This window comes from Corvus moneduloides, chromosome 7, assembly GCF_009650955.1.
Source record: "Corvus moneduloides isolate bCorMon1 chromosome 7, bCorMon1.pri, whole genome shotgun sequence".
Classification (NCBI taxonomy): domain Eukaryota; kingdom Metazoa; phylum Chordata; class Aves; order Passeriformes; family Corvidae; genus Corvus; species Corvus moneduloides.
Window position 1 is genome coordinate 11,647,519 of NC_045482.1, and position 20,234 is coordinate 11,667,752.

Sequence of the window (20,234 nt, forward strand, 5' to 3'; positions counted from 1 at the left end):
CTTGTTCCTTTCTGAACAAAAATTTTGGGAGACCTATTTGTGATCCCAAATTTAAATTCTACCCTCAGAACGTACAATGATGCCCGTCAGAATCGCTTGGCTGGTTCCATTCATGCTTATTCATTGAGGTGGCTGGGTGCCCATTCACATGGTACCAGACTATTTTCACTGTTGAACTGCCAAGAAGAACAGGTTTAGAAGAATAATCTGCACACTGTTCAAGCTCCTGCTCTTCTGGAGAAAGCTTTTTTCCAGCACTTTTAACACTACACATTTATTTAGTCTAAGAGCTTTTGACAAGTTACAATTCTCAAAAAACATTGCTAGAAGTAACAGACTGACCTAAGTCAGATAAATGCTGCATTCCCCAAACAGCACAAGTAATAACATCAGAGGCATTTCAAAGAGACAATGACAAGCCTATCCTTTTTGTGAGATCCCCACCTTTATTTCACAGGGCTTTTGTAAGCACCACAATCTGCTGAAAAAGTAACCTTCTACAATGCCTAAACAACAGGCTCCATCCCAAAAGGTGCTATGCAAACCCCCTTTCATATGGTAACAAAGAGCATGTCAAATACAGCTCTCAATAGAGTCTATGTCTACTCCAGAACTATGAACTCCATTGCAGATTCTAGGACTGTATCTGAATGGATTTGTGGGCACATTAGTTCCAAGTGTTTCACAGCTGCAGAAACAGCAATGCTGTCTGACTGCACTGGGGTAGTGACAAAAAAGATTTTCCCCCAATAATACATTACTGAGCTAGGAAAAGGGTAAATCATTTACATTGCAGTCAAGCTGCCACACAATTCTAAGCGTAACCTGGCACGATTACTTTTTGCTTTTTTCCCCGTACCCACTTTGTCTCACTACAAGGGGGAGAAGAAACTCCCTACACTAATTGCCAGATCATTACTTAAAAAGAAACCATGACCATTACAGCTACCACCCAGGGCTTTCTTGGGCCTCCTCAGAAACCACTATGGCTTTCCTAAACTTTAATGAGGTTGCATTCAGGAAGATGTGCAGTTACTTCTAAGCATACGTGCTGTCAGCCCACATACCAAAACTTTTGTTCAGAAAAATTTAAGCAGAACATTCCAAAAAGGTAGTTATAAGTGGAGGCACTGCAAATGTCTGTCTCGTTGTAGAAAAGAGACTATCTCCAGATCAAGTGGACTGTGTCCCCACTTCTCATGGAACACTAGAAAGAAAATCTACAAGATCGACTTTGTTATAGATGAATGTTTATTGACAGTTTTTATTGGTCTCACAGAAAGTGTAAGTGCATATGGACAGTTTCCATACTAACATACAATTTTCTACTTGCAAGGGACCTTGCTGAATTACAATGTGTTACTTTACCCATAATCATTCCTATAGGCTTTTTCTTGGATGCGTAAAACCATTCTCCGAGCATAAAAATCCCTATATTCTTCAGGTAGTTCTTCAAGTGTTTTCAAGGCCCTGTCCAAGATCTGTATAGCTCTTGAGGCTGCCATGGGATCTTTATTTCCATAAGTGTCAGTCTTATCATAGGACTCAGCAGGAAGGTGCTTCCAAAAAACATTCAGTGCCACTCCAAATTCCTCAGAAATTACATTATGGAACCACAAAGCTGTAAAAGGAAGAGTGTCTAAAATAAAAATTACTGTCCAAAACTTCCACGTGACTCAAAGCAAGTGTCAGAATCACCCAAACTAAATCTAGCTGAGGAGAAGTCTCAACTACTGTATTTTTGTTTATTTATATTCATATGAATATATTGCATTGTACCAAATTTAAGAAGTTTTTCAAGATATTTATACTTATCCATAACTTCCCATGAAAGTAACAATTGCAGAAGTGTAGAGGTACTCAAATGTAAGCAAAGGATAAGCTTGTGTAGGATGAAAGTACGACTCCTTCCCTCGCTCACATCCCCTCTAAATGCAGATACCTATTTTCACTTAGTCCCTAACTTTGCACATACTGCCCAGGCATTAATGTCACCCACCAGCATCAGCCAGGTCACTCAGGCAAGTTGCTAATCTTCTCATAATAAGTCATAAGTCATGAAGCTTTTCAGCTGAATCATCATGACTGTGATAAGGAAGGCAAGACATCTTTGCCTCATTGAGTACTTTTGAAGGATTAGTTTAATATGGTATATTTAGGCTGTCTGAATTTTAAGCTAAAAGGCTGAATGCTGTGTTTATTGCATCTTATTCACCTGTAGGTGCTGAAGACATAGAAAAGTTTATTCTGAGAAATCAACATGAAGTTTCTTTCAGGTTAGGAAGAGGGGCTGCTTCTACCTTCTTCATAATAACCACACACATTCCTCAAAAAACGGGGGGTTTTTTCAGTGATATGCACTGCAGAAATCCCTGTTCTCCACAGCCAGTCTTACGAGAGCTGAGTGTGTCTCAAGTTTGATTCTGCTCACCCACTGGCAAAGACAAACAAGTATCTGGACTTCATAACCAGAAAATAGGGATGCAGTGTGACATAGCACTATCTAACTGTAACCAAAAGTTTATTTAGGAAGAAACATAAATGGTAAATTCAAAATTAAATAATAAGTCCAAGGCTAAGAAACTATTATAAAATAACTTCCTAAAAACCTATTACTTTTTTGTTTACTGACCTGTTTATATTGCCCAGATAATGGAAAAGTGACAGGATAAATCGTATCTGCTGCAAGCTCATGATGAGTTAACATAAAATCAGTAACAAGTAGGAGTAGTTCAATAGGAAAAATTCAAATGCCTTTCCCTGACTACCAGAATTTGTCATGTCAGCCCAGGAAGCAGCTTTCTGCTTGTGCAGAAAAATGATTAGAAATTGTCTTTCCATTTCCCAAAGATGATTATAAATCTCTAGAAGGTCCAATAACTCTACCATCCATAATTCCCATCAGACCATGTGCCTCACAGTGCTCAAGTGCCAGAGCTCCAGAAGAACAGAAATGGTATTTCACTCAAATTCTGTCACTAAAAAACTCAGGGCACTGAAGTAATTTCAGATTTCAGAAGGTAAGTTTACACTATTAATGTATTAAGACACAAATTCAGGAGCATACAGTATAAACTTGAGGGAAAGTAAGATTTGTCAGTAGATGTAATAAGACCGTTTTTCAGGTTAATTGTACAGTTGGAAGAAGTAAATGAGTTTTGCCAACGTCTTTCAAGGCTCCTACTTGTAACACAGAACGCCTTAGTAACCTCTTACCATCTCCAGAAATCACAAATTAGAAACAAGACTGTTTAATACCATGCTATTTATTTGGCACTATTTGGAACTGTTTATTACTTACCTGGAATAAATAACACATCTCCTGCTTCCAAAACACATTGATAGCGCTTGGCTTTCACAAAAAGGGGATATTTCTCCAAGTTTGGGTTATCCACATCCAGCACCTCTGATTTAGTACCTAGGAAAATTTCAGTGAATAAATATTCCCACTCTTCCAATAGTGACAAAGCATTATCATATTGCTGGAAACGGCAGTTCTTGAACCAAATTTAGTACTGGTTTATTTCTCATAACCAGGGAAACCTGATGGCAGGGAAACCCCTCATTTACTGAGATGTTCTCCTGTTGTCTGTTCTGTAACTGCAACCTTATTAACATTACAAACCACTTTTCCTGACATTTAGAATACCATTTTGAACCCACGCAGAACATTTTACTCCTTCACCTGAAGTTTTCAGGTGCTGAAAACAATCAGGCAAAGCTGCTATTCTCCTTAGCTTTGACTAAAGCAAACAGGATCAGAGTTAAAGGAACAAATGAGTTCTTTTATACCAAGTCACCTGTTAATGATTATTTTCTACAAGTGCAACACTTCTGAGCTGAAAGGCAGCTACGATCACCAAACTCTGAACTAGGTATCTATGACATGCATACCTGATAAATATAAATATGGTGCATCTTGAGGACTGTACAAAACAACTCGTTTTTTCCCTGTTACTTGGATTAAGAAGTTGTCCATCACCTGGGATGAGCATAATAAAAGAGATGTCAGCCAAAAGTTAAGAGTGACTATATAGACTTCAACTAATCTGATTATTAGCTTTAAAAAGAGAATTATTAAAACTTTCATGTGTTAGGAATTATCTTCTAAATAAATTTATTCTGAATTCACTGCACAATGTTAGAAGACAATCTTATTTGAAATCTATTGCATTGCAGCTATAAACCACTACAATCATTGCATGGTTGGCAGGCTGTTATACAACTGGAATTTATTCTAATCTGACTATTAGCATAAAAAAAATAAAAGGAAAGTAATATTGAAGACAAAAATATTGAAAGTTACTGTGTTTCAGATTTTCAACTGAAACTCAAAACGGTTAAAAAAAAGGAAACAAAATAAAGCATCATTTAATCTTACGGAATTAGACATAAACCCAGTTAAGATATTATGCCCATGCAATGCATCATTTAAAATTCACCGTACCACTGACTGTGATTCATTTCACTATTTCAAAATATGTGAAGTTTGTCATTATTCTCTGATCTTTGACAGAGATTTTCACCTTATTATCTCAACTCTGTAACGCCATCTGCAACATTTTATGCTAAACCCAGGTATTACCTACATCATAATGTGTCCATAACTGTAATCCAGCTGAGCTGATGCGGAAGACACTAGAGAAAAACTGTTCCTTCTCAAAATACTCTGGAATATTAACATCTTCTGCTAAAATAGGAAACTGCTTCCTGATATCTGCAATATCCTGAAACAGAAAGGACATAACTCTTAGAGCACCATCTATGCACATTTAAATGGAGGAGCACTTCACAATGATTTCCCATCATATGAAACGGGGTTAGAATTCAGCATTGGCAAACACCTGACATCAGCAATGCTTTTCAGCACTGACTTGCTCAATGCCATTAATAAGAACAGCTAGAGAGCTGCTCCTAACCATGGCTGCCAGGAATCACTCTGAAGAAGCAAGAGATCAGCAGAAATCCTTTTGTATTAGTTGACAACAAAAGCTAAAGAAAGGGAGTTTAGCAATGTACTCTTCAGTGATCAGCTAAGCTCCCATGCAACAGCAACTATTTTAGACACATTGAAGTACTCTGACCAAAATCCAGTCAGAGTCACAAACCATGTGACCCTAAGTTAAGTTGTATGATAACAGGCTTTAAAAAATAGTTCTAAACTGCAACTTTAAAATATTAGAACTGAATCTCCAGTAACTCACCTTCCTAACATCTTCACCCACTGATCGCAAATAGTACTTTTCATCCTGAAGAGAACACAAAAATATAATTGTTTGGGGTTTTTTAATAAGAATTACCAAAACACTTAAACAAAGAGCTGGTATTTTCTCATTAATCTAATGGCAGAGTTTCATTAAAATATGGTACAAATAAAGGGCATCTACAAATTCAGCTACTTTGTTATACTGCCCTTTACTGATCCCTGCTGCTCATCTTGAGAAATGGGAAAAATAAGTTAACTGAAAGGAGAAGAGTGAAGTGTAGGGAGACTGGTCAACTGCTTCAGCATTGCTGTTACTGAACAGACTCAAAGCAAATGCAGATTATAATTTAAGTACTAACTTAATTTTCTACATCAGTATACTGATGCAGAAAACTATTTTAATTGGCTTCAAAACTTACAGCATTCTATGTAGTATAAAAGGTAAAAAGCATGTCTACATCCAAAACTATCTGCTTCCCAATCACAGTTATCTGAAAACTCCCTAGCCTGAACACTGATATGTAGAGATAACCACACATTTGCTACTCACAAATTATGTTACAATATATCTGGACTTGTATTTTGATAATCATCCAGTGTCATTCTTCATGACATTTTCTCACAAAACACGCAAATGATATGGTTGTTATTTTAAAGCAAGGTTTGATTTCTAAATTTTATACTGGAATTTTTACTCATGTAAGCAGTTTTGTTAACAGAAACAGGGTGACTGAAGTTAACCACATGTACCTATACAAAACAACTTCTGAGAAAAATTACTTCTCCTCACATTTTTTCCTTTAGCACCAAGCCACAAGAAAATTAAATTAAAGATTAAGTCTTTTACTGAAGTAAGACTTTAAATTACAATTCATCACTTTCCTCTCCATATACCAGCAAAATAACCAACAGAAGAAACTGTGACACTAAGGAAATTACCTCAGTAAGAAAGTACTCCTTGTGCTTGACTTCAGCTGCTCTTCGTACAAATACATCAAAAGGCAGAGTTCTGAAATATAAATATTTATTTATATATAACTTATACCATGAATCAATGCAACCACACATGGCCTAAACTCTAGATTTATAATAAGCTCCCTTACCAAATCAAGTATAATGGAAGATGCAATAGTCTGCTCTCTTACTTTTTTAACTTAACATGGTAACTAATCAGTGTTTGCAGCAGATGTTTGAAGAGTTCTCCCAAGACAGAAATCCTACATTTAAAAACTTCTCTGCTTTAGTAAATTGTTCCCATATATATCCAAACAGCATCCCGTAATTGCTGAGGCCAGAAGCACCTCTGGAGATCCTCCAGTCTAAACCCCTTGCCAAGAGCAGGTTCACCTACAGCAGCTTGCACAGGACAGCATCCAGTTCAGTTTTGCGTATCTCCAAGGATGAAGACTCTAGGCATAATCTCTCTAGGCAACCTGTTCCATTTGTTCCATTGTTTGACCATCCTCACTATAAAAGAGGGTGTGTCTGTGTGTGTTAAATAGATTAATAGAATTTCCTGTATTCCAGCTTGTGCCCATTGCCTCTTGTCTTGTCACCATGAACCACTGAGGATCCAGGTTCATCAACTGTTTATACACTTTGGTAAGATCCCCTCTTCAGCTTAGGAGTTCTGAATGGTCTGAGTCACAGAACAAAAAATTTTTCACAGTCAAATTAACACTCAAACTGTGGCAATAATTGCTTGAACTGTTTCTTTAAGTGTGTCATTTTTAGGCTTGTTTACTGTACATTTTTTATAAATTTGCAGAAAAGCTCAGTGTCAAGAAAACTACAACAGGGAAGATACACACATTTATGCATTTTCTGCTATGAATTCGTGCAGGAACACAAATAACTACCTTCATTTGTAGATCCATAAAATTTATTTCAGTTATATGAACTTAAAAAAAATATATATATGCTTCCTCAGCTGCTCAAAACACAGGTATCTTCAAAGATATTTTCAAATGTTTCTTTACAGTTTTCCTTAAATTTACTAAACACAACTCCAGAAGATTCAAGAAGAGTCACTGGGCATTAGAGCTGGTCCCTCTGAAGTCAGTAAGAGTGTTACACAATTATCTAAATAATTTTCATACAGATTACAGATTTTGGTATCAGTTGATAGCTGAATGGCAAACCAAGCACAAGCAGCAACAGGACACGTATCCATTATTATGAATTAAATGTTGTATTCACTCAGCCTACCATCTCACATTTAAGTATCACTGGATAATGAATTATTGCATGTAAACATCCCATTTCAGAGCAACCACCAAGTACCCAGGGTTAAGAAGAAACCATTCTCAAAAATTTTCTTGATCCTGTCATCTCTTCTACCAGAATGTGAACCTGCATCTGACAGTACTTAGACCAATTGTCTAAACATTTTAGGCTTGTTTGCAATTGGCAAATACAAAACCCACTGAAGTCAATAGAAAACCAAACAAAATCCAATGCTGTGACTTCAGCCAAACTGTTCTATTATGTCCACTTACATTTGCTGCTGAAGAAAGTGAGAGCACAGCTCTACTACAGCTTAAACTGATGCATTCTGGTGCTACCACAGCTCCGCCCTTGTCTGCCCTAATCACCCCATCTCCCCCCTTACGGTAGCACTGGCACTCATCTGACCTCTCCGTGAACCTGCTTACAAAGCTAAAACAGCAGAAAAACATTCAGATTTCTGCAGCATGTCACAACCTGGCTGAATGAGTTCCAGAACCAACACAAAAACGGGTAGGAGCATGCAACTTAACAACAGAACTGCAGTACTACTAATGTTCTTCTGTAGTTTAAACCAATGGAACTGCATGTAAGTCCTCAGAGTTTCTATTATTTTGTTTCTACTTATTCTCCCTTCAGATTAGAATGAGGGGCTTGCTGTGGAAAAGGTCAAAGCTTCCTGAATTTCAAGTGAAGTACATGAAAGTCCTGACACCTGGTATAATGAAGAGCATCAGAGAGTCCATATGGCTGTCTACAAACCTGCCAAAACTAGGACTCCAGAACAACTGTATGTGAACTCACAACAAGAGACACTAAAAAAACCCCCAAAATAGAGTGGGTAAAATAAAGTATGGAGATAAGGCAAAGTTATTCAAGTACAACCTAATTTCAAAGATTCAAAAGTTCATTACGCAGCGAGAATGCATCGTGATTGTCATGTGTATTTTTATCCCGTGAACAACAGGCCCCACTCAGAGACTCATAGCTTGTCTACACCTACAGCACACATTCCCACCTGCTTAGAAGTTTAACAGACTGAACACATCCTGTTCCCACTTGGGGAAAACAAAGGACTGCTAAAATAAAGGCATTTACCCTTGAAGAGCAACACAATGACTGAGATTAGATGAACTCTGAAGAAATGTTCTGCCAGTTACATAAGAGGAGCTCCAGAGGAGATCAGTTTTTTTGATCAAGATTAAAGAGCTGGTGAAATGTGTGCTACCCAGTAGTTTGAACATTCTGAAAGTTGCACATGCTAACTTTGAAAGGAGCTTGGTTTTAATTAGTTACACCATTTCTGGAGTGGAATACCATGCCTGCCACACACCAGCAGACCCATGGTGAGTCAGAAACTATCACTATTCAGTAACATTGGGAATGCACCATATAACTAGAACAAAATACCATGTCATCTACTGTAGACATCAAGGGTGTTCTGGTTTGTTTTTAATTAACAGCTGCAAGTGCCAGGCTCAAATTTCCTACGGGAGTGCTCTGACAAAATACCTTAACAACACTTCTTCATGACATCACTTTCAAGGTGCTGTTTGGCCCCCCATTTCACCCTCATTGTATTTATTCAGGATGTAGAATTAATAGAAGACAACCCTTTGATACCTAATGTAATGTTTTCACAAACTATCTTCCTGTTCTCACCCTCAGCTTCAAACAGATGCAAGTTACAAGCACATGCCTTTAAAATACAAGAGACCTTGGAGTGAAGTACCTATACACAAAGTTCTTACTGAGGAAATCCATCTGTGGCACTGCAGAAACATGAATCTTTACTTCTTTAGATCCTTCAGCTTGGCTCAAGTAATCTATTGTCCATTTGGTGGTGCAAGTGCCCAGTTCCAGTCCTGTCAGCACTACCGGCTTTCTCTAAGGAACAACAACAACAAAAATTCAATGGTGAAATGACCATAGCATTCAGTGGGAAAAAAGCCAGAACGAATTTTTCAAATTACATTCATGCAAACAAGTCAGTTGAATGCCAGGACCCACTACACAAAGTCTCGTCTAATCTGTTCACAAGCACTGTGAATCAAATGCTAAATGCTGAAACAAAATGCAGTAAATTATGGAACTGTTTCTCTATTAAATATGGCTTCTTTCCTAGTTGGGTAAGGAAGGATATGGAGAGGCAAAGACAATTGTAGCCCACACTTTGTGCTGGGGCCATTGAGGTATCCAACCAGACGAAGGAATAGATTTAATCTTTTTAGCCAAGGCTTAGCACGAAACATGCAAAAGCCCACATAGTTGAGGTGTATCTTGTGAGCTGTGGTGATGCTGTTATGTTCTCATGAGAGAAGCTCTTTCCACCTGTATCAAGGTTCCTCGCTGCTCACAACCACGAACAGGTTTGATCCAGCCCGCACACAAAGAAAGAAACTTTTGCTTTTAATTGGACAACGGGGAGGGATGTCCAGTTTATGTATATCCTCCTTTATTTATTGAGAAAAAAGCAAGAGATGACAAAGCAACAAAACTAACGCTCACACTTTTTAACCACTGCCAAAGGAAACGGACTCTCACAGAGATCAGCTGTCGGAGGTTGCCAGCAGCTCAGAGAGGATCTGCCTGTAGAAGCTTCTTGCTTCTGAACTCCCACTCCCCTCAACTGATTAGGGCGCCTCTCCAGGAACACAAAAACCCAAACCCTGAGGTTTGCCTGCACCAGCTGTGCCCGCCGAGGAGGGGTCCCCGGACACCTCCTGCCTTGCCCTGTGTCCCCGTGGACTGCCACCTGCTCCAGCGGGTCCCTCTCACAACGCCCCGTACCCGCGGGTAGATGTCCCGCAGGAAGCGCTCCCGCGTCACCCCGCCCAGCCGCTCCACGGCCACCGCCGGCTGCTCCCGCCGCTCCACGGCCACGGCCGGCTGCTCCCGCCGCTCCATGGCCACGGGCACCGCGTCCGCCCCGCCGATTCCCCCGGAACGAGGAGCCTGCGCAGAAGCGTTCCTGCCTCTCCCTCTGGGCAAGGGTCGGGAGCCCGCGGATCACTGAATTTTTATGGTCGCAAGGGACCTCTGGAGACCATGGAGGCCAACCCCCTGCCACAGCAGAGTCACCTGGAGCAGGTGACACAGGAATGCGTCCAGGCGGGGTTTGAATGTCTCTGGAGAGGGAGACTCCATGACCCCCTGGGCAGCCTGTTCCAGTGCTCTGCCACCCTCAACGTAAAGCAGTTCTTAATCATGCTGAGGTGGAACTTATTGTGTTGTAGTTTGTGGCCATTACTCTTCATCCTGTCACTGAGCACCACTGAGAAATGTCTGGCACCATCCTCTTGGCAGCCGCCTGAGATATTTATATGCATTGCTGAGATCCCCTCTCAGTCTTCTCCAGACTGAACAGGCCCAGCTCCCGCAGTCTCTCCTCATTAAGAGAGATGCTCCGGACCCCTCATTATCTTTGTGGCCTCCGCTGCACCCTCTCCAGCAGCCCCTTGTCTCTCTTGTACTGAGAAGCCCAGAAGTGGACACCGTACTCCAGACGCGGCCTCACCAGGGCCAGCAGAGGGGACGCCTCCCTTCTCCGGAGGTGACCGGGGGTCGAATCCCCTGGACCGGCGCGGTTGGAGCCGCCGGCCGCCCGGACCGCTTGCGCCGCGCCGGAACCAGCGACGGCCGCAGCCGTGTTTCCGGGGAGCGGGAGTTGCGAGCGGACAGGGCGGGGCAGGGCCCATCATGGCGCTGCGCTGCGCGGCTCCGGGCCGTGTCCGCTGGCTGGCGCGGGCGCTGGCGGGCCCCGCTCGGCTCCTGCCGCCGGCCGCAGCCGCGCCGGGCCCCGCCCGAGCCCGTCCGCCCCAGCCCAGCGTTCGGTTCGCCAGCACCGCCGGGCCTGGGACCGAGGGCCCTCAGCGGCGTGTAGTGGTAGTGAGGATCACCAGCCCCTTCGCCTGGCTCCGCACCCGCTTCTACTACCTGCTCATCCGCCTCTACTTCGACCAGGAATTCAGCATCGAGGAGTTCACGCGAGGGGCCAAGCAGGTGAGTGGGCCTGGGGCCTCGGGGCGAGGAGAGCGGTCGGCCTGAGGAGAGAGGTCCTGGTGAGCCTCCCCAGGGGCTGCCGATGCCCGCGGTTATTTTAATGGAATTATAGAATCAGTAGACTGGAAAAGACTTCGGAGATAGTCGTAGATTCACAGAATAAGTGAGGTAGGAAGGGACCACAGTGAGTCATCTGCTCCAAAGCTCCCTGCTCAAGCAAGGTCATTGTGGAGCACGTTGCACCGGATTGTGTCCAGGCAGGTCTGGAATATTTGCAGCGAGGGAGACTCCACAATCTCTGGGCAGTCTGGTCCAGTGCTCGGTCACGCTCACAGTAAAAAGTCTTTCTTTATATTCAGGTGGAGCTTCCTGTGCATCAGTTTCTGCCCATTGCCTCCTGTGCTATTGCTTGGCACCACCGAGCAGAACCTGGTCCATCCTCTTGGCTCTCCCCCCCTTTAGATATTTATACACATTGATGAGATCTCTCTCAGTCATCTCTTCTCGAGGCTGCACAAGTCCAGTTCCATAAGCTTTTCCTGTAAGAGAGATGCTCCAGTCCCCCAGTCCTTGCTGCTGGACCCTCTCCAGGAGATCTGTGTTTGTGTTGTATGTTGAGTCCAACCTGTGACCAAACACCACTTTGTCTGATGCCATGTCCAGTCTTTCCTTAAACACTTCCAGGGATAATGACTCCACCACCTCCCTGGGCAGCTCATTTCAATGTTTAACAGCCCTTTCCATGAATAAATCGTTCCTGATGTCCAGCCTGATTTATTACCTCGGGATGTCGTAGCTGTAATGTGCTCCTCTGTGTAAAATACATGGAGTTCCCCGCTGCTGGCTCCAAGCACCACACTTTGCAGGGAGTGAAACAAGCAGGAGGGTGCTTTTCTTCAGGAATTCCTTGTCATCCTAGATTCCACAATTAAAATGAACTGGTTAAGCCATCCCCAAAAGCAGGGCAAAGGAAGGTCCTTCCAAACGTTACAGAGACTTTAAGGAGAAGTGTGTCTCCTCTTAGCGGGTTTTCCTGAAATTGTAAAGCTTAGGCATGCACAGAGCTGGTGTATATATTTATTTCTCTAAATTTATGAGCCCAGTAAGCTTTGTTAACAGAATGTGTCAAAGAGGTAATTATCTATAAGCTGGTCATGTAAAAATTACTGAGTTACCCGTTGGGAAACTTTTTATTGTTATATTTACTTTTAACAAAAAAACCAGCTGAAAACAACACATTGGGGGAAGAATGTTAAAATGATTAAGATCAGCTCAAGAAAGGAAAAAACCCACAACCTACAACAATAATTTGACATGTGCAGAACCACCTGTTTTACCTTGGCCTGGTTTTTGGGGATTTCGTTTTAGTTTTTGTTTGTTTGTTTGTTTTTACTTGGTGTAGAGTCCTAAATACATTGTCCTTCACAAGTGCACTGCTTGAATACTTAGAGGCATAATTGGATGTAAATATACTTTCAAAATTGAGGTGGGAAAGGGGAGTTGAGCTTCCTGATGTCTAGAGATGAAACCAGATTTCTAAAGAAAATTTTTAAATTGCCACATCAGTTTTGACTGAAGCCAGAAGATGAGTTGGAAAAGAGAGCAAGGGAACAAAATATTTACAGGGAAAGACATAGACTGTTGGAATTACCAAAAAGAGTAAAGACAACATAGAAAGTACTGCAAAGCTTTTTTTTTTTTTTTTTTTTTTTTTTTTTGGTAAGTAAACTATGAATTCACTTACCTATTGAAAGCTTTGATGTTTTAAATGAGAGATTGAAAAGTAATTGTATGTTTTTATCAGTTCACGAAATCACTCTTTTAATGCTGGAGGGCTTACATTTCAATGGTGATACCCTCTGCAAATATTGAAATCTTAAATCATGGAATATTTGGGTAGCTTGTCATATACTTATGGATTTGTCTGAAAAAATATGCCTACTTAGAGTTTCTTGTTCATGTTTGGTTTTTGTTTTATTTTGGTAGGCCTTTTCTGTTGTTTCAAAGCTGCTGTCTCAGCGTAAACTTGACCTGCTGGAAGAACTTGTATCAGCAGAGGTAAATGCTCTCCATCTCCTATTCTAGCAGTTGATTGTTTGTTATAAAGTAACATGGATGCATTCAGCCTGTCGTTATCTACAAGTTGGCAGCTTGGTTTAATTTGGGAAAAACAGCATAATGCAGAACAGGGCAATTGTTTGTCCTGCATCTCTTTTAATTTCAAGGCATGAAACTTAGTTTGAGGTTACTGTATTTAAAACAAAATAAAATATATCTTAGCTGTTGAGTATAAAGACCAAATGCCAGAAAGATTGCTGGTGTACCAGGAAGGATGGAAAGGCAGCAGGCTCTGGATGGCAGGTAGAATTGTGTGTCTCTAGGGGTAGGCAGGTGGCTGAAGCTGACTCAGTCTGTGCACCAGAATTCAGGTGAAGAAAGAAATTGGTTTGTGCTCATCCCTGCTGCACTGATACATTCCCACACCCATCAGATCATACAGCTGATGACTGGGTTTGGCTGGAAGGCTTAGTCTTGTGTCATAGTCTCAGGGATATGACTGACCTGGTTAAACATCAGTGCTGTGTTTTCTGTGTTTTTATGAATTTTTAATTGCTGAAGCTGTCTTGGCCTTCCCAGGGCATGGAGGTAGCAGATCCATCAGAGTCAAGTGGAGGAGACACTCCAGGTCTATGTCTGCCTTGTTACAGGATGTCAGCGTGGCCTGTCCTATTGCCACCCATGCCTTTGCAGCAAAAACTCGGGTGCTGTTCTAGTGCATCCCCTCTGAACAGTCTTGCCTCCTCTCTCTGAACAGAGATAGCAATAAAACGTGAGTTTGTTTCTTGCAGTTGTTTTGAAAGGGCACCTCCTCTGCTTCCTTTTGAAAGAATTTCCTCTGGTCATTGTAAATTTTTCAGGTTTACATTGATGCAGAGACTTCATGCTAGCCAGGCATGTAGCAGATGAGTGATCCCACACTGCTTTGTCATTTCTTTGGCCAGTGAATTTTGTGCCTGCAAAATGTACTAGAAACCAATGTCTCCTTGTGAAGATTGCCTCTTGCTTCCATGTAACCCCTGAATTTGTTTGTTATTCAAAAATGGTAAATCAAGTTAGGGTAAAAAATGAGTATTAGTTAAAAATAACTTCTGCAGTTTCATCCTTCCTTGTGACTTTCTCATGTGGTGTTTGAGGTGCTACCTCAGTGCAGTTTGTGCACCCCACCATTTTCTACTTAACACAGCTGTGTTGATCATAGGACACTTAGATAGCATGGATGTGAGTGTCATACGGAAATTAATTATCAGGGGAGTGATTTTGCATTATTTTCTGATTTGCAAGTGTTTAAACTTTTTCTAAATGGAGTGTGGATCACAAAATGGCAAAGATAAACTCATTGGTAATGAAACTGATTTTCAAAGAAATTTGTGCAAGATAACTAAGAAGATACTGAATTAAAAGCTTGGGAACCTGCACATAGCGAGAAATCAGCAGTGAGAAGGCAGAGTGTGTGATTGTGGGAGCAGGCTCCACTGGGGTGTTCTGGGCTGGCAGGGCTTGTGTTGTAGCTGCTGTTTTGACAGTACCTTTTCTAAACATTTTTTAAGATGCTTGGTTTTCATTTGTTTTGAGCAGAAAATGGACCTTCTTCAATCCTGCTGAATTAGGGTTTAGGAATGCCCAAACTTCCCAGTGCTTTTTCATTTTACCTGTTACATATGTTAGACAAATGTTTTAGCAATACAGCTCATTTTATTAGCTGCAGTAGAAATAGATTGTAACTTAAATTTCCTAATGAAAAACTAAGTGACAGTTTTTCTGAATTTAGGTACTTCAGGTGCTGAAGGAAAAGATTTCTTTGCTCCCTGACAGCCACAGGGATGCTTTAGCAGCTGACATTGATGCAATCATGTACACAACAGAAGGAGATGTTCGCATTTACTATGATGATGATGGTATGTTTAGAATCCTAAAACATTTCAGCAACGAGCAGTCTTATTTCCTGGTTTTGCTGCTAAACAGACATTTTCCTTACAGATGTGGTTTTGAGTACTGTTTCTCATTCCTTGTTTCTCTCTTTGTAATTCATCCATATAAAATTTCTTGATTTCCTTTTAAACCAGAGACAGAGGTTATTGTTAATACATCATGGTACTATTTTGACTTCTGTTTGGGTTTTGCTTATTCCTCTTCTTGTGTACAGAATTTCATATTATTAGTCCTCAGCAGTCTGGAACCACTCAAAAACTGATTCTAATGTATGCTGAAAGCTGTTCACTTCAACAATGAAAATGCATCCCCGAAGAAGAATAGTGAAGGCTGGATAATGAAATTAATTTTGCTGTTTTAGTATTTGTCATGAAATATACTTTTTTGTAGGACTCATTGATTGTTTGAGGTTTTTTTAAGCTAGTGATGAGGTCAAACAAGTTTTTCTTTTGGTTGGATACCAGCATTGTTTGCTCTGTTCACTCTCAGACACAGTGGAGATGGTTTATGGGTCTAACCCTGAGTCTTCAGTTGAGCATTTCAAGTTGTCAGACCCAGTTAGCTTTTTTCCTGGTTTGGGAAATAGGAGGGGGTTTTTTCCCTCTTAAATTGCTCCCACGTTTGAACTACTCTATGTACATTTGTTGTATCAGTAGTTAGCTTTGGACTTTGTTGGAACCAACTTTTTTCATTCAGTTTCCTTATATACACTGTCACACCACGCTCATGATAAAATACATATTTTTTTACAGAGTGTATTTGTATTGTTGCTAAACAGCATGAGTATGGCTTGAAATAGCTTTATCATTCATTATTCTATCTTGTATTCTTTATGGCTGAAGTCAGCTGTCCTTCCAGGGACTCACTAGAATATATGCTAGGAAGCAAACAGTAGTATTTGACCAGTGAGAAACATGAGATCTAACTTAAGTTTTGATTTATTTCCAACAGGGAGAAAGTTTGTTAGCATCCTGATGTGCTTCTGGTATCTGAATGGTGCTAATCTACCTGATGAAGTACCAGGTGAAGCCAAAGTCTTCCAGATTGTGTTTGGAGATGGAAACACGAAAGAAAAGAAACATCTTTTAACAGCAAACTATGAGTAAGTTTACTTGTTCCTTTCTATTCCCACGTCCATGAGGTACCTGTGTCATAAGCAGCTCTGCAAGCACTCCCACTGTGCCACTGCAGAGCCCAGTGTTTTTAATTTACCTTGATTCTAATCTAAGTTAATTCTCATCCAGCTTTCCAGTTTTGATTTTAGGGCCAAACTTTTTAAATACCCCTAAAGTCATTATGTTACTTCCTTGCGTCTGAGTTGGTATTTATGGGAACTCTTTCTCTATCAGGAAGAGCAGTATTTGGAGCACTGAATGAGGTTTCTGATCCTCAAAGCACACATTAGGAAGATGGATTTTCATAGGAATGCTTATAAATAATGTCTGTGTTGGTGTACTGATGTCAGAGCAGTGCAGAAAATATCTACACAGTTGGCAAAATATACTGAAAATAAGATTCTCAGAAGCTGGGAGAAGTGAGGATTTTTGTGTGATAAATGCAGTATGATCAAGGATTTCTACACCCACATTTGAAATTGAAAATACGGAGTCTAGGTGATGAGGAACTCTGAAACAAAGGTAACACTCATGAGGAGACCAGTACTTTTTGCCTGGATGGATTGTTGTGGATCCATCCCTTAGCTGAATTCAGCATCTGCCTTAGAGTTGGAGGCTTCTGCAGTTACATTAACCTTGAGAGCCTTCCCTTAAAGCCTAAATATCTTCCAAATCCCACTTTGTAGGAGTGGATTTGCACATGATTGCAAAGCAATGATATTATACTGCTCTTCCCATGACGTGCAGGTTATTTGAGAACATGAGTATTCAGCTTGAAGCTCAGACTTACCTTTGGATAAGGGAGACTCAGTACTACTGTTAACTTGATCCTTGATGTAGTTCTGAAAATACATTATACTTAAGTAAAAATGAAAATTTTCAAGTAAAATATGGAGCACAATTGCCCTTTGCTTACTGCCTCATTAAACGAAACCCTTTATTTACAGATCAAGATCTTCCATCAAGCTTTATTCATATTCCTGCTGTGAAAACTGAGTGCTGTCTTGATATCGGGGTCTTTACTGTTGATGCTTGATCCTGTCTGTGGGATCTGAACCAAAACACTCTGAAATCAGTGTATTTTATTGCTTACTATAGAAATAATTTTCATGTTCCATTTTGGGGCATAAGCATTAAAGTTTCAGTAGCTTTTACAGCAATCTGTTTGAAGTAAAATATTTCTTTATGATTCCTTGTTGTATTAGTAGCTCCTTAAGGTCAAGTAAATTTTAACAACTCTTCACTTATTCTCTTTTCTTTTTCAGGTTCCAAAGGGAGTTTACAGAAGGAGCAAAACCAGACTGGACTATTACACGGATTGAACATCCAAGGCTGTTAGAATAAATGCCTTCTACAGCCTTTTTATGTACCATTGTAATTGTTCCAATGTAACAAATACCAGGCTTTTTTAGGTCTTTTTTTCCCTTCTTGCCCTTTCCTCCAAAAGAGGGATGAATTTTCTATGTATGATTTCCAAAAATTGTTTCTGCAGCTGGCACTGTGCTGCAGCATTACAACAAAGCCTTTTCCCTGGAATAGGCTGGTAGAAATTTAATTGGTTCCAGTGCTCATCCAAGGCATTTAGACAGCACAATTTCATTCAGGCAGGTGTTACAGATATGTCGATTTCTTACATTCTGAGAAGAAATGGTACTATTTGAAAATAAACACTTAAATGACTGATGGCCCTTCTGAGTTACTTTCCTGTGTTTCTTTTTTCCCTAGGGACTATACAATATATAACTGAATAATATGCAAGATGAAATAGAGGTAGATGGACTTCTTAGCTTGTCTAGCCTCAGCAGTTCATTTTGAGGTAATCTTGCTTTTGAATATATTTGAGATCAAGAAAGTTAGAGCTGCTATTAGTTTTTGCTACAGGATTGGAGTAAGAAAAAGTTTTAGCATTGCACTGGGAAAATGGATCAAAGAGGTAGATATGTTTTGGAAATTAGAAAAACCCATTCCTTTCAATTAAGTAATATATAGGCAATTCCAAGTTTAGAGAATTTTAGAAGAAAAAACAGTTGAAAATTTAAAAATCTTCACAAATTTAAAGAGGACCTGACAGTGAAGTTAAATGAAGTCCTCTGTTTGAAATGTGTGTTAAAGAATGACCAAATCCTTAAAATTAGATGTTGCAACCAAACAATTTCCTAGCTCTCACTTATCTCTGGTTTCTGGAGCATGAGAATTCTGGTCTAAGTTACTTGAGGCTTTTATATGCAAATCAACAGGAGATCATAACAGGTTTCTTCATCCCACATATCGACTTCAAATATAAAGCCAACTTTCTACCAAGGCATGTTGTAGACATTAGTGCAGTGCTTTGAAAGTGTAAAGTGTAATTACTGTGATTCACAGTAATTGTCATTGAAGGTATAAATTAAATTTTCCATAGTTCAGCTCTTTTGATCCAATGACTTAATGAGAGGAACATCTAAAGCTTATCAACTAGCTGATAACACACTTTTGCTGCAAAAGATGTGATTGGGAATTTACATGCACTGTTTTATTCTTTTGAAGTTGGTTATGTCTTGTGGGCTGGAGCCAAAGGGGTCAGCAGTTCAATATTTGGGGTTTTTTTCCCCGCCTCTAATCTTCAATTAAAAAATTATCCTGGAGACTGCATATCTTCAACAGACACAGAACTACCCATGGACTTACTGCACCATAAGTAAATCAGAAAGGCATATAAATTACTAAGCTTGCTGTATTGGAAAATGGCATTCTCCTACACTGAATAAAACTGGTGTAATTAAACTGGATTTGTAGTCTAATACTGGCTTCCGAAAAAAACCACCACCCCACCCCAGAAAAACCCTCACAAACCAGCCCCAAACCCAACTTGTAATAGACAAATGTGGAAGGTTTGACTCCTTTTTACCTGCCATACATAAATTCTCAGTCATAAATCTGATCATCATAGCAATTAATCAGACTGAAGTGATGCTCACTGAAGGGCATTTGTCATTTTATGGCATCCACATTTTCTCTTGTGGAAATACTTTGCTTGTGTGCCATTTGTTCAGGCAAAACAAGAACTTCTGCTTTCTACGTTGCCATCCAAAAGTAGCAATAAGAAATTATTTTAGTTTCTTCCAGCTGGTTCCCAGTGAATATATTTCTCTATGCTACCAAGGTTGTCCCAAATTATTATGGCAAAAAGGATGACCAGAGGGTTAACTTTTCTTCATCTCAAAGATGGAGAGAATATTGTCTTGTAATTTGGGGATTTTCAGTGCTGCCATTCAAATACCTTACTCTAAAAGTCATAATGCTAACTTAAGAGTTACAGAATTTGAAAAAAAGAGCTGAAGGGAGTGTTTTATTAAACACTTCTTCGTGATTTGGGAATAATGATATTCAGCACGTAACAGTAGGACAGTGTGGGGGTCTCTGTGTCATAGCATGCTATTGCTCCCAGTTTCCCTTGCTGATTAGTCTCAGATATCACCTTGCAAAAGTGTGTAAGGATCTGAGCATGCTTAATTTCCCTTCCGTTTCCTTGTCTGGTATCCATTTCTGTTGCCTAATGTCTGGGGACAAGTACAATTGTAACTGGTGTGCAGCCAATAAATTCTCATCTAAAATCCCCATATAAAATGTTTGCAGTTTTAGCCTACAAATGTCTCCATTCAGACCCCATTAATTATTGAAAACAATATTACCAGGTTTGGTAGGGATTTTTGGGT

At 40.2% G+C, this 20,234-nt stretch overlaps 2 protein-coding genes across 2 annotated transcripts; one reads left to right on the top strand and one right to left on the bottom strand.

Moving 5' to 3' along the window:
• Positions 1-1,230: 1,230 nt before the first annotated feature.
• TYW5 (tRNA-yW synthesizing protein 5) lies at positions 1,231-10,930 on the bottom strand. The gene is made up of 8 exons (XM_032114154.1): positions 10,223-10,930; positions 9,165-9,319; positions 6,146-6,215; positions 5,205-5,249; positions 4,590-4,727; positions 3,895-3,982; positions 3,302-3,418; positions 1,231-1,621 (listed from the first exon to the last, which is right to left on the bottom strand). Exons 1-8 carry the CDS (start codon positions 10,337-10,339, stop codon positions 1,365-1,367), a joined length of 987 nt encoding a protein of 328 aa, XP_031970045.1. The 5' UTR covers positions 10,340-10,930; the 3' UTR covers positions 1,231-1,364.
• Positions 10,931-11,116: 186 nt separating this feature from the next.
• Positions 11,117-19,307, top strand: MAIP1 (matrix AAA peptidase interacting protein 1). Its single transcript, XM_032114155.1, has 5 exons — positions 11,117-11,434; positions 13,421-13,492; positions 15,264-15,390; positions 16,376-16,526; positions 17,805-19,307. Exons 1-5 carry the CDS (start codon positions 11,132-11,134, stop codon positions 17,881-17,883), a joined length of 732 nt encoding a protein of 243 aa, XP_031970046.1. The 5' UTR covers positions 11,117-11,131; the 3' UTR covers positions 17,884-19,307.
• Positions 19,308-20,234: the final 927 nt, after the last annotated feature.

Bases quoted from the DNA above. Each gene is read 5' to 3' on its own strand.
- MAIP1 (XM_032114155.1), top strand. From the start codon at position 11,132: ATGGCGCTGCGCTGCGCGGCTCCGGGCCGTGTCCGCTGGCTGGCGCGG. The intron at 13,493-15,263 runs GTAAATGCTCTC...TTCTGAATTTAG, and splicing joins AAGAACTTGTATCAGCAGAG to GTACTTCAGGTGCTGAAGGA. The intron at 15,391-16,375 runs GTATGTTTAGAA...TATTTCCAACAG, and splicing joins CATTTACTATGATGATGATG to GGAGAAAGTTTGTTAGCATC.
- TYW5 (XM_032114154.1), bottom strand. From the start codon at position 10,339: ATGGAGCGGCGGGAGCAGCCGGCCGTGGCCGTGGAGCGGCGGGAGCAG. The intron at 6,216-9,164 runs GTACTTCACTCC...TTTATATTTCAG, and splicing joins AGTAAGAACTTTGTGTATAG to AACTCTGCCTTTTGATGTAT. The intron at 1,622-3,301 runs GTAAGTAATAAA...TTCCTTTTACAG, and splicing joins AGATGTGTTATTTATTCCAG to CTTTGTGGTTCCATAATGTA.